The sequence below is a fragment of the Euprymna scolopes genome, chromosome 2 (assembly GCF_053919585.1).
Source record: "Euprymna scolopes isolate OS-2025 chromosome 2, ASM5391958v1, whole genome shotgun sequence".
Classification (NCBI taxonomy): domain Eukaryota; kingdom Metazoa; phylum Mollusca; class Cephalopoda; order Sepiida; family Sepiolidae; genus Euprymna; species Euprymna scolopes.
This window is the reverse complement of record NC_136483.1, coordinates 118,926,780-118,941,064: the sequence shown is the minus strand read 5'-3', so window position 1 is coordinate 118,941,064 and position 14,285 is coordinate 118,926,780. Positions and strand designations below refer to the sequence as shown.

Here is a 14,285-nt window from a genome sequence, read left to right as displayed (position 1 = left end):
TGAGCTTGACAAGTCCTATAGGACTGATTTTTTTTTTGCTGAGGGTGGTACCTCAGGGGCAGTGATAGCTCACATATTTGCTAAGTGTCTTAATGCCACTAGAAGAGAGTTGATGAATAGAAGTGGGGGAAATAATATTATGTCACATGTATTTGAAATAATGGAATACCTATTAGCTGCCCCGCTCGATGTTCGGTGGGAAATTTGCGCTCCAAAAATGGCGCCTTCTTCACCCAAGATGAAAGCCAAGATGGTGTCTTCTTCCCCACATGAAGGGGGGGGGCACTTTATCTTGTAAACTGTGCCAAGCTACAGATCATTCAATCAAGAACTGTAGTAAGTTTCATACCTTCGAAGCAAAGTATCGAAGGGTTAAACAGTTGGATTTATGTATTCGGTGTTTGGGTGAGCATGCAGAGGCATCTTGTCGTGGTAGTAAGGGTTTTCCTTACTCGTGTGCGATATGTGGGTTGAGAACCCATTTTACCGTCATGTGTCCCAAAGGAAATAAATCATTTGTGGGCCAAACAACATATTCTGAATCACAAAATAGTATTTTTCCATCATCAGAGTATCTATGAAAGTGCACGGACGACCAGTATATTTCTTCTGTTTAATAGATACTGGGTCACAACATTCGTTTTTTCACCCAGGAAATTCTCAGTAAATTGTGTTCTGATAAACCCATAAACCACAAGACGGTTAATACGGCGGTGAACACACTGATCGGGAGTGACTCCTTAAGATTGAAGGAGTACTATATATATATATATATATATATATATATATATATATATATATCTCGATCAAATTAGGGAATCAAAATCCCTTTATATTTGCAACTTTATTCTCCCAAAATTTTAATTTAAAATTCGATAAAGTTGTTGATAACTTATCTCAGGAAGGTTTCCGGCTATGTCCCAGATATAAGGATTTGAATGGAACCCAACTTATGGGGATTATTGGATTGGACCTTCTGAGCAAGTTAAATGATCTCAAGCTAGTTGAGTGTCTTAATGGAAATGCATGGCGACATGGAAAATTCATAATTCCATTTGGCAAGAGCTGACATTTTTTAAAAAAAGATTTGAATGAGGTAGAATCGCCTCCCTTCGATTATATAGTAAAATCACTTCCTCAATCCAACAGTGCTAAGTCCAACACTCTCTTATGAGGATGGTTTGAAGCCTTTCTTTTCCGAGTCCGCGGTCAGTCTCGACTCATTAGGCATTCAACATTGCTCAGTCTCGATTCATTAGGTATTAAAGAAGATGCTAAGTTGTCGGCTGTGGACAAGAAAAAAATAGAAGAGTTAAAAAATTCTATCATATGGGAGGAGGGAAAATATCACATAGACTTATCGTGGTATCATGACAGGATCCCACTGGTAAACAGTAACTTTGTGACTTCCTTAAAGGTAATGGACAGAGTGGCAGAGTCCTTAGAAAGGAAGGAAATATATAATGAGTACCTCCAAGTGTTTGAGGATTATGAGGAATGTGGAATAGTGGAGCAGTTTTTTCGTCCCACCTGGGAAGTATGAAGATTATATTTGGGTTCCACATAGATCCGTTATTAAGGAGAGAACTGGAGTGACGACAAAAATTTGTCTCGTATTCAACTGCTCCCTAAAACGTTGAGAGGAGATGTCAATTAATGACGCTGCCTACATGGACGTGAACTTATCTGCTAATTTATTGGATTTATTGCTGCGATTCAGTAAAAATAAATATGTCCTTCTTGGTGATATAAGAAAGGCCTTTTTACAAATTCACCTTAAGTCGGAAGAGGATAAAAACAGATTTTGTTTTTTTCCTTAAAAAAGGTGACAAATTATGTACTTACAGGTACAAAACAATTCTATTTGGGTTCAATGCTAGCCCCTTCCTTCTGAACTTCATTTTGAAATTCCATGCGAAAAATATGCAAGAGAGGCAGCATCGCATGCTATTTCCAACAATTTTTATGTGGATAATCTTGTCACTACCAGTTGTGATGGAGAACCCTACTTGCTATTTATAATAATGTTCGTAGCAGACTGTCAGAGGCAGGCTTCGATTTACGATCCTGCAATTCCAACTGTTCTAAGATACAAGAAAAAAATGTTGGAGGATGAAACTATTTCTTCTCCCTTCGCAGCCTTTGAGAAGGTATTGGGTTACTTATATGATCCTGTTCGGGACACGTTCAAACTTTCTCCCACTTTAGTGGACCCCGAGGTTAATACCAAACGGAAAATTCTTTTGCAAATATCAGGAGTGTATGACCCTTTGTCTATGCTACTTCCCGTCATGATACAGAGGAAGATCATTGTCAGTTTGATCTGGAAAAGCAAGTTGTCGTGGGATGAGCGGATACCTGAAGAACTCAATAAGCTGTGGCAAACCCATGCCAAGGATTTAAATGCCTTGGGGAAGTTTCAATTTCCCAGGCATTTATTGTCAGAAAATCAGTCTGTCGAATTTATCTGTTTCTGTGATGTGTCGAAAAACGCGTACGGATTCACCCTGTATGCGAAACAGGGAGTGAAATGTTCTCTGTTGTTCGCAAAGGCTAAAGTGGCCCCAATTAAGGGGAAGTCACTTCCCACTTTAGAATTATTGGCTATGTTTTTAGCTCTTAAGGTAGCCCCTCAATTTTAGGTGCTCTGGGGCCCCTTAATATTGATAATTTTTTCCTGATGTCCGATTCCCAAGTTGCCCTCTCGTGGATCCTCAATGGTAAAGGATCCAAGAAAAATATATTCATTGAAAACAGGATCGCAGAGATCAAAAAATTTTCAGAAGATATTAATATTAAATTTGGCGTTCTATCGAAATTAAAATATGTTTCTTCGTCAGAAAATGCGACAGATCTTTTGACTAGAAGTATCAATACTTCTAAATTTTCCCAGTTATTGAATTTCTGGATGTATGGCCTGGAATGGCTCAATAGAGATGGCATTGTTTGGCCAATCTCACCCTTGCTTTGTCTAAACGAAACTAATAAAAAAATTGTATCATGTTTGTACTCTCAGGAGACACATCCTTCTGAAAATACCTTCCCGTTGGATATTACAAGGTATTCCAGCTTATCTAAGGCAATCAGCGTCTTAGAAAAAGTGTTGAAATTTTATGATTTGTTACATCACCGTAGTGCTGACAATTTTAATAGGGCCAAATTATTGCTATTTGCTAATATGCAAATGGAGACGCTCTCTCATGAACTAGGTTACTTGAAACAACCTTCCGGCAAAGTGCCTCCCCCTAGGATAACTGCCTTAGGGTTATTCCTTGATAAACATGGGTTAATTAGAACTAGAGGTAGGATACAGAATTCTGATATTCTGCCCTTCGAGGTCAAGTTTCCCCTTTTGTTGGGAAAATATCATTCTTTATCAAAACTGGCGATTAAGGAAGCTCATCTGAACTGTTGCCACATGGGGGTTAATTCAACCCTCAGTAAGTTAAGCCTGTCTGGAGTTTGGATCCCTCAGGGGAGACAAGCCGTAAAAGCCTTTGTGCAGAAGAAAGTTGAATTATTTTTAATTTCTGACTGCACTTTCTGATGTGCAAAAGGCAATAAATGACAGACCCCTCACTTATATTGTTTCTGCCAACTTTATTATTTTAGTATTTTAACTCCGAATCATTTTCTTCAAACAGGATATCAACCTCGTTTGCTTATTAATAATTATGATGCTGAATTATATCCTGACCCCCCAAATAGGACAGCCTTATTACATCCCCTCGAAATGAGGAATAAATTTGTTGAAAAATTCAATCGTATCTGGCATAATGATTATCTCTTGTCATTAAGAGAAGTTGATGCCAAAATCGGGAGCAATTGTGCCCCCAAGTTATCTGTTGGAGAGATAGTACTTATTAAGACTCCCAACAAAACCAGACAATTCTGGAATCTTGATAAAACAATCAAATTAATTATGGGAACCGACAATAATGTTCATTCCGCGGTTGTTCTTAAGGATGGGTGCGAACAGGTCCATTCCTTAAAAAAACCTTTGTGCCCTTGGAAATTAAGGGTAATGATGATATTGCATCAACTGAGTTTATAGAAGAAGGAGGTCCCTTTTTCTGTCCAACCTGTTCTGTTCCTAATGATGAAACATCACCAATGGTGTGCTGCGATTCCTGTGACAGCTGGTACCATTTTAGCTGCTTAGGAGTTAATCATAAAGATACCTTAGGGGAGTGGTTTTGTTCTAATTGTAAGGATGAGGCTCATCAGGTCGGTCCATATAGTGGAAATAAGCTAATGTCTGGATGCATGAAAAGTTGAAGTTTATACTGAAGATTGACAACAGACAATGCGACACATTAATATTAAAAAATTTATTGAATTAAAATTGTGATTAACTTGTATTGTGAAAAAAGTAATGATCATCCATTACTTTTTCCTCTCCTCCTTGGCAGTGTAATATTAAGAAAATTTACTGAATTAAGGTTATAATTTTGAATCTCAATTTGAATTGTCAACAATAACAATATTAAGTTAATAAATTTAACTGAACTAAATATATTGAAATTATAAAATTGTCTAAGTTAAGACTTATGTTTATTGGATTAATTTGTTATTTGTCGTTTATCCGACTATTTAATTAACTTGCATTAGGAAAAAAGTAATCATTATTATTAGGATTTTTCCTCTCCTCCTTGGCAGTGTGTGAGAAATTTTCCACGTACAACCGCCATATTGTTTTTGACTGCCTACATGCTTTGTAAGTCAGTCTGTCATTGGTTTAATTTGAATGCGTCTTGTCTTGGCACCAATTTGTATTCATGTATTAGTTTTCAGTCTGAGAATGAACATGGGAAACAGCAGACTCACAGCAGTGGCGCCCTGTCTAGAGTGCCAGGATTTTACGTTCTTGGACACCATACAGTGGGTGAACGAAGGATATTTCTCTAAATACAGAGACAACATAATTGCTGAACTTATTCTACCAATGAGAATATTCTGTGTTCGGCATGATATATTTGATTATAGGAATTTATTCCTATTTCTTTCAGAGACCACGAGGTCCCAAATTATGCCATATTGGGCGCCAACATTCACACCGTGTTCATTTCTAAAAGGAAACTCGAACTAACATTCCCAGAGAGGAATCAAACTAAAGACTCCATGCGTATGGATAGCAAATTCAGCCACTGCTTTTGCAAAGAACTTACCGTGACCAAAAAACTTTAATTTCTGATACATTGTGAATAAATTTTGAGTTTTAAAGGTATGGCTTTGTTTGTGGAATTTCATTTGCTATCTGCGGAGAGGAAATAGAGCGTGTGGGAAAGAAATTTCTTACAGATCATGATGTTTTGACACTAGTTAATGTTCCTATTTACTTGCCTCCTCATGAGGGCAGAGTCAAATATAAGGTCGATTTTTAATATGGGGAAATCCAACTCCCAAAAAGAGCATTGTGAATGGGAACAAAAATAAAAATTGTCTCAGTCATGAAGGATTTCTCCTTCACTGACCGAGGACAGAAAAAGTAAAGTGTAGTATCAGAGAACAGTAATGTTTTCGTTCATAAAAAAAAAATGGTCCCTAAAAAAACAAGAGATAGTGGTAAATGACGAACAAGCATTGATTTTTTTTTTTTATAGTTCCCATTTTATAAAAAATGTTTACTCGTTCTGTCATCATATGTCGTGATCAAGAATTGAACCATCATTTTACATTAAATCTATATAGTAAGGTGGAACCCCTATTGTAACATCTAAAATATTCTGTTTATTTTAACTTTCCAAAGTATTTTCATCGTACAATCGCATAAAATAAAATATATTCATAACATGGGGGGGGGGGTACCATTAAAAAATGTAGTTTACTTTCTTTTTCTTGAATAATAATAATTTTTTTTTTAACAAATCTCAAGTTTCACTTCTAGCGTAAAGACCATTTGGATATCTCTCCTATTGCGATTGGTTTTCGCTCATAACTAGGAAAATTTTGTCGATCTAAAATTTTATTTCTTGTCTTGAAATATAATTCGAATTTACTTTTTATCTTTATTTAAAGTTTAAGGATAAATGATTTAAAAAAAAGTACTTGTACAGTTTAGTCAAGATATTAAAAATGAAAATATCGAAAAAAAGTTTAAATTGTATGTATTCGTTATGGAATGAAGTAATCCGAAAAAAATATTTCACTTAATTTCAATTTTTTTTACAGCAAAAAAACAATTTGTAATGATACCGAGCAAAATGTTCGATTTTTAGGAAGAAAAGCTAGTATTAAAAATGGGAAGGGGTGTTAGCGCTTTAACTGGAGTTATCTCCCTTTGGCATTTCTAAAATTCAAACATTTTAAATTTTATTTCAGAGAACTTCGTCGCATAACGAATACAATTTAAACTTTTTTCGATATTTTCATTTTCTAATGTCTTGACTAAACGGTAGAAATACCAAAAAAAAAAAAAAAAAAAAAAAAAAAAAAAAAATCAAAGAATGAGAGACTGTTTTTCAAAACCAGAAGTATACAAGATGACCCCTCCCTCTAAATTTTGGTTCGTTTTTTTTTCCCCCCCACTTTTTCTAATCGCCCAATTTTATTACATTTTATGAATAGTGATTTTTCTACGTTTTTCTTTTTCTAGAAGAGTTCGCTGGGTGTTTTTTTTTTTTTTTTTTTAGTGTTTTTTCTCGGACATTATTTGACTAAATTAACATTTTCTTTCTTTCTTTTCTTTTTGTTCCGTACGCACGCACGTTTCTGATAATTTATATTCTAGTAAGGGAGGCGGGGCTCGAAAGAAAGTAAAGTTATATTAGTTACCCGAATGATGACATTTTTGGCGTGTTTGTTTGCTCCCGTTTCCTTCAAAGTGTTCTTGTTTTTTTTTTTCTTTCTGCAGCAAAGTAGTTAAAAAGTGAAAACAAAATAGTTACATTTCCTGGTTTCGTTTTCTTTTCGACGAACAAACCTTTTTCTTCTGCTTCCGTACTTGCGCACGCACCAGCACCACATGTTTCAATTTCACTCTCTCACGCGCGCACACATACATACATAATATATATATATATATATATATATATATATATATATATATATATATATATATATATATATATATATATATATATATCATCCGTAAAAAGATGACAGAGGAAAAATGCTTCGCTAGTGCTCGCATTCGCATTCTTATTCATATAAAATAACGTCTCAATCAGCGCAATAAAAAAAAAGCAAGAAAACGTCTCAGTCTGGAAAGTTTTGCTTCTTTTTTTTTTTTAAGAACCAAACAAACGCATCAATCGTCATAGAAAGAAAAAAGGGGATTTTTTAAAAAGTCTCATTAAGGAAATAGATTGAATGATTTTTTCCCCACGTTTATTTTAGATGATTAGGAGAGTTTGCTATTTGCTTTCTTTCTCTCCCTAAACACTTGAAATGGTTTCGTCCAACAACTTTTTACTTGCTATTGGGGGGGGGTGTATTTAGTTCTCTCTCAATGCAAAAAACTGTGGCACCAGAGTTTGAAAGTTGGATTGAGAAATCAGCACCCCCAAGGAGGAGCACTCTGATCTGCAAAAAAGTGCCTTGGCATTCCCCGGTAAGGGCGTCTCAGGTGATTAACAATAAACTAACCCCTTCTTAAAGAGAAAAGGCAAAACCTGGGAGGGTGAACCTCCTAGAACTGCACAGAACCAGCATTACACTGATCAACAGGGACCATGTAATTACAGATGTGACGCCAGATTTATATTTATTTATTTAGTTAATTGTCTTCATTGGTCTTTATTATAGAGTTGATGATAACTGCTCAATGTTCAAACTCTTTATTGTCAATCATTTGATTTTATGACTAACATTTTTTTTTTGGAAGAGAGGAGCATCAGTGAGCTGTAGCACGGCTACCGAGAAAACAGGCCAATGAACATGACAGCGTGACGTCATTACCAGATCAACATGTAGGTAAAGGCACGAAGATGCCTAAAGCTTCCGGTGTTCAACCACGTGGCCGTAAAAAATATTTTTCGTTGCCTTATATTTGTGGCTATTGTAATTATATGTTTTTATTCTCCTAAAGAGGAAAAATAATTCTCCATTTAAATTATTATTACAGTTATTATAATTGCACATTGGGATAATTTTAATCTAACAAAATATAACGGTGAGTGAACTTGTTTTATTTCTATCGAAGGAAGTCGAATATTTCATTTCATTTATTTTTTTAAACTGCAAAACAATTTTTATATGAGAATATTTTTCATTCCATTTTTTTTTTTAATAATAAATAAAACTTTTCATTGAGTATTTCCAAATATTTTAAAGTTAGAAGCATTTTTCACAACAGTTTTTTGTTTTATTTTTTATTTTTTTAACTAAAACGATTGATGAATTCAATATTTTAGCACCGGGCGTAATTTATTTTTTTGAAATATATTTAAAACTTAAAAGTTTTTGCTTGTATTATAACATTTTATCTGTAAATAATTTACATGACTGGAATGAAATAGGAAATTCTATCCAGAAAAATACGAACACAAATTCATCTTAAAAATGCATTGACTAATCAGTTTTAATTAAAGTTTTGATATGAACTAAAAATAAAGAACACATTAAATTGTAGTTAACATATTTTCTTGTGTTTTATCTTATAAATAAATGTTGTACACGTTAGTGGTGGGACGATTAATCGGAATTGAAATCGTTAATTGTAAGAATCGTGTATTTTGGGGGGAATGGGAATCAGAATCGCATTGTTAAAAAAATACCTTAGATTTACGATTCTTTCATTACGATTCTTTTATATTTTTAAGTTGGACTGTTTTTTTTTTGTTTTTTTTTTACATGGAGTTCACCACTTATCAAGGCCCAATGGCCACTCGGGGATAAGGGTTATTGTGTGTACAGTAGTCAATGGGATAGTGTAGCAATAGTATTGGAGAATTGATAAGGTGTCATTACTTAGGAGGGCGGTTCATCAGGAATTTGTTTGTGTTGGACTTGAAGACATCCAGGTTGAAGTCGGAAGTGAAACAGGCATGCCGAACAGAGTTCCACAGGCATGCAGTTCTAAGAAAGAAGCTTTGTTCATGGAATCTACGTTTTGATTTAGGCACAGATAAGGAGTGGGGAAAATTATTGACGGTGGTTTCAGCTAGTCGGGTGTTTTTTGAAAAAGATTGGTGAGGGGGGACCAGAGAATGGAGCTCAGATGAGCACTTTCCATGGAAATAACGATAGAACAAAGACAGGCTCGCTACGTCTCTTCTGTGGGAAAGAGGTTGCAGGCTAGAGAAAAGGGATAGGAGCTTGGTCTTAGATACATTAAAGGTAATCAGCCACCTCTTTCCCCACTGTACCATGCGCTCAAGATCAGAGGAGAGAGAATCAGAGAGAACATCATCATTTACGGCCTTTTATGTGTTGCCATAGATGGTCGTGTCATCAGCATAGATGTCAACGAAAGATTTTAGTATGTGTTTTGGGAGATCATTGATGTAGATCAGGAAGAGAGTTGGGCCCAGTATGGACCCCTGAGGGACTCCAGCATTAAAACTCTTTGTTTGAAGTGAGATTAATGCTGTCAAAAATTTATGATAAAAACGTCATAGAACTTTTCATAACATATTTAATATGATATACAAGAATTTTATTAACTACTTTAAAGGTAATCTTTATTTATCTTAATGAGTTTTCTTATTTCATCACATACATAGGCGCTGTCTGTTTCGAAACTTCGAGGCCCATGATTAGTTATCTGTTTGTACTGTTGCAAAACTTTAGGGGCCGCGAGGTAACATTGTTTTCATTTGTGAGCGAAGTTTATTTATGTATAAAACAGCCTAACTATGTCAGGTCCATGAAAAAGTTGATGAATACTTAACCCTTAGAGAAAAAAGATTTTACAGTGCTCTCATTGCAAGTAAATCATGTTAAAAATTAGTGGTTTTTCCAACTGGTGACTAGAAAAAAAAAAAAAAAAAGAAAAAGGGCGCTTATCTTTTGGCAAGCTTTTTTTTAATGAAAAATCTCATTAGTAAATGAAAAATGTCTTGTCAACCTTTATATTTTAAAAAATAAAACAAGCAAAGTAAAATTATTTAAACAATAAAAGGTTTAACTTTCTATTTCTGAATGAAGGCTGTTTCAGGAAATATTTCTAAAACTAAAGTGAAACTGATCACGTGGTATCAGTTCACAAAACTTTGACAGTCGGTCAGCTTCTTTGAAGTATCCAAAAACAAAAACGTTAGAACTGCATATGCTGACTCACGGTTCTGCTTAAAATCTTTCGAAAACTACAAAAGAAAACAATCATTTTGCTATCTGTTAAATAAATACGGTAAGTGAATTTAATTTTTTCTTTTAGAAATTTACATTTCATTAACATATTCTGCGAATGAAGCAATTAAACATTTCTTTTGGAACTTCTTTGTGCAACAAAAACAAAAAAAATGTGAAAAATTTATTAAAAAAGAAAGACGTTTAACTTAAAAAAAAAATCCTTTGAACCTTAACTTTGCAAACTAATAGTCACTCAGAGCCGTTCAACTAAAGGACTGTAGGGGCTTGGTCGACATTCACCGATGCCTGGTATCACAGTCGTGATGTGAGCAAAGGTAAATGGTTCCCAACCCCTAACAAAAAATAAAAATAAAAAGGTTTTCAGAAACAGCATTAAAGCCGAGGCGATTTCAAAAGTTCAATAAATGACTTTTATTTAACAATAGAAATAAATAATTACCAAAAATTTATTATTTTTATATAGAAATAATTAAGACATTAAATAAGAATAACACTAAAGAACGATAAGTATATAATTATATAATAAAAATAAATATAGGAATGAATCAATTTACTTTGATTTAAAAAATAACATTATTATTGTTAAAAATATTTTTTTTAAAAGTCAAATAAATAAATAGGAATAATTTGAGATGATTAAATATAAAAGGCTACAAATTTAATCAAAGAATTAGTTGTTTTTAAATTTCATTTAGATACGAGAATATTTTAGAAAGTTGAATAAAAATCAGTTAACAATTGAAACTAAAAAAAATGTTAAATTTTAAAGAGATATCGAAGAGAAAACGAAAAATGAATATCAAAAGATAAAAAAAAAACATGTTATTCCCTTTGAAATTTGATGTTATTGTATTTTTGTTGAATTAACCATGACTTTTTTTTACATGGTAGTCACCACTTACCAAGGCCTAGAAGCCACTCAGGGATAAGGGTTATTGCGTGTACAGTAATCAATGGAATAATATCGTAGTAATCATTAGTATTGGAGATTTGATGAAGTGTCTTACATAAGGGGGCGGTTCATCAGGAATTTGTTTATGTTGAACTTGAAGACATTCAAGTTGTAGTCAGGTGGGAAACAGGCAAACGAAACAGAGTTCCACAGGCGTGCACTTCTAAGAAAGAAGCTTTGGTCATGGAATCTACGTTTTGATTTATACACAGATAAAGAGTGGAGAAAATTATAGACAGTGATTTCAGCTAGACAGATGTTTTTCAAGAATATTGGTGAGGTGGGCCAGAGATTGGAGCTCAGACGAGCACTTGCCCTGGAAGTAATGATAAAACAAAGACAGGCTTCTGTGGGAGAGAGGTTGCAGGGAAGAGAAGAAGGCATCACCTAATAAGCCACAAAGTCTATTTTGTACTCTGTCAATGCAGGATACACTGTTTTTAGCAATGCCTGCCCATATGTGGCAGCAGTACTCCATCCTTGGACGTACTTGGCTTTTATATAGATAGAGAATTGCATCAGTAGTGAGATATTTTCTGGAGCGGTAGAAGGATTCTACCATTTTTCCAGTGACCTTGGCAACAGACTTGATGTACGTGTTCCATTTCAGATTAGGAATAAAGGTCAAGCCCAGAAGCTTGTCAAAACATGGAGCCTCCCCAAGACGAGAGCCATCCATTCCAATTGATGCCAGATGGAGATCAGAGCGTTGATGATGTAAAGATAGGAGTTTGGTTTTAGATGCATTAAAAGTAACCAGCCACCTCGTCCCCCACTGTACCACGCGCTCAAGATCAGAGGCGAGAGAATCTGAGAGAAATTTGTCATTTACAGCCTTTGATGTGTTGTCATAGATGGTTGTGTCATCAGCATAGATGTCAACGAATGATTTAAGTATATGTTTTGGGAGATCATTGATGTAGATCAGGAAGAGAGTTGGGCCCAGGATGGACCCCTGAGGGACTCCAGCATTAATACTGCAGGCCTCTGATTTCTGTCCATCAACCACTACTCTTATGAGCCTATCAGAGAGAAACGATTTAATAATTGAGAAAACATTTCCAGTTATACTGTAGCTGCAAATCTTGTGAAGTAGGCCTTTATGCCATACCTTATCGAAGGCCTTTGATATGTCAAGAGCAATTGCCCTAGAAAGGAAGCCTTTTTCGAGGGATTCACTAATCCTATGAGATATAACCATTAGAACATCTGCTCTAGATCTAGCAGAATGGAAACCATATTGCGTGTCACTAAGAAGGTTATTTCTGCTGAGGTGGTTGACTACTTCTTTATTTAATATGGATTCCAGCAACTTACTCATGACACACAGGAGACTTATTGGTCTGTACTGAGAGGGAGATGACTTATCACCTGAATTCTTAAATACAGGGCATACTGATGAGATTTTCCAGGGTGTTGGGGAGCACTTCTCCTTAATGCAACGCTTAAACAGCTTCATAAGTATGGAGGCAAGTTCTGGTTGAAGCTTTTTCAACCCTATAATTGGAATGCCATCAGGGCCAGTTACTTTACTGGACATCACGTACAGATATTTGTATGTTGCATAGTGAGTTGTTTGTTATAGGAGAAAATACGGGGAGTTGATAACCTTCGTCACATAGGGTTTGTTCTTAGCAAATAGTCTGGCTTTGTCTGATGCTGACGAGATGACCTCAGGTCCATTGATGATGGTTGGGATAGAATGCACGCTTCTGTTCAGGATCTTGTTTGCTATTTGCCAAAACTGGTGGGAACCAAGCCGCTGCTCAGCTACTTTGGATTTAACAGACTGAGCATATAGGTCTCTTGCATTTTTTATTACTCTTTTACAGTGATTGCTGGCAGTCCTGGAAGCAGCTTTAGTCTCAGTACATCTATTACGTTGGTAGCTATGGAAAAAGTGATTTCTGTGCGCGATGGCAGCAGCACATTTTGGGGAGAACCTTGGCTGGCTATTTTTTTGTTGGAATCTTTTGGATGGTATGAATCGGTCTATACCTACAATTATCCATTCGGTCAGGTCTGATACTATAGAGGACACATTCTTTCAAACATGGAATGCAGAGGTAGATCAGATATAAATGTGCAGAAGCTATCCCAGACAGCCATAGAGTATCGATATACAGTACGGTGGAGAGGTATGTCTGAAAACTTATTACATTTCGTTTTTATCTTAACTGATACAACCGAGTGGTCGGAAGATCCCAGAGGAGATAGGACGGAACATGAGCATAGTTCAGGGGAAGTTGTGAGAAAAAGGTCTAGAAGGCTTGCATACTGACTGGTAGTATCGGGCACACGGGTGGGTTCGTGGACAATCTAAATGAGGTCATAGGCAATGGCGAAATCATGACAGAACCTCCCCTCATCATCTGTTTTGTTTGAGTGGGTCAGCCATTCCACATTGTGGACATTGAAGTCACCACAAATGTGAATGTTAGTTAAAGGATGAGCAGACAGGATGTGGTCAATTTTCTCAGATATACTCTTAAATATAGTAATCCCACTGTTGTGGGGACGATAGAGGGCAGATATAAATGCAGTGGTGTAAGCTAGTTCAACCCAGAAGCACATATAAGGTAAATTAGGGTCTTCTTTGCAGATATCCTTACCATATGGAAAACTATCTTTAATGTAGGCACATATTCCATGCGCATGGCGATGTTGGTGGTCAGATTTAGCTGTTAAGTTAGAGTATCCTTTAATTATGAACTCATCTAGGGAAGTGGTCGGCCCTATGCCAGTTTCGCTTAGGAAGAAAATGTCTGGTTTTGTCTCCTGTAATTGGGTTTTAACCTCTGGAAGGTTGGAACGTAGACCCCGAATGTTGGAGAAGGAGATGTGGTAGTAGGGGTCTACATTGGAGGATGGGGTTCTAGGTTTATTCATGTTTTTTTTTTTTTTCTGGAGATATTTCATGTTGAAGTTTTGGGATTTGTGGAACAGATTGACAGACTTGGTTAGAGCAGAACAGAGAGAAAAAGACAAGAATTTTTTTTTTTTTTTTTTGTAGCACATGATAAGGTAAAGCCGTAACAATTACCCACTAGTATGGCATGGAGAGGCCCCATCAGAAGCT

General features: G+C 35.6%; 1 protein-coding gene across 3 annotated transcripts in view; it reads right to left on the bottom strand.

The window, feature by feature from the left end:
• The window catches only part of LOC145295067 (protein SSUH2 homolog), a 130,651-nt gene that overhangs the window by 70,080 nt on the left and 46,286 nt on the right, over positions 1–14,285 (bottom strand). The window contains exon 1 of one of the 3 annotated variants that reach the window (XM_080141436.1): positions 6,775–6,985. The exons of the other annotated variants lie outside the window; for them this stretch is intronic. Coding sequence (XP_079997562.1) covers positions 6,775–6,788 — 14 coding nt within the window. The 5' untranslated portion in view covers positions 6,789–6,985. Of the gene's footprint in view, positions 1–6,774; positions 6,986–14,285 lie in introns of those variants that run through there. 3 annotated transcript variants of the gene reach the window in all.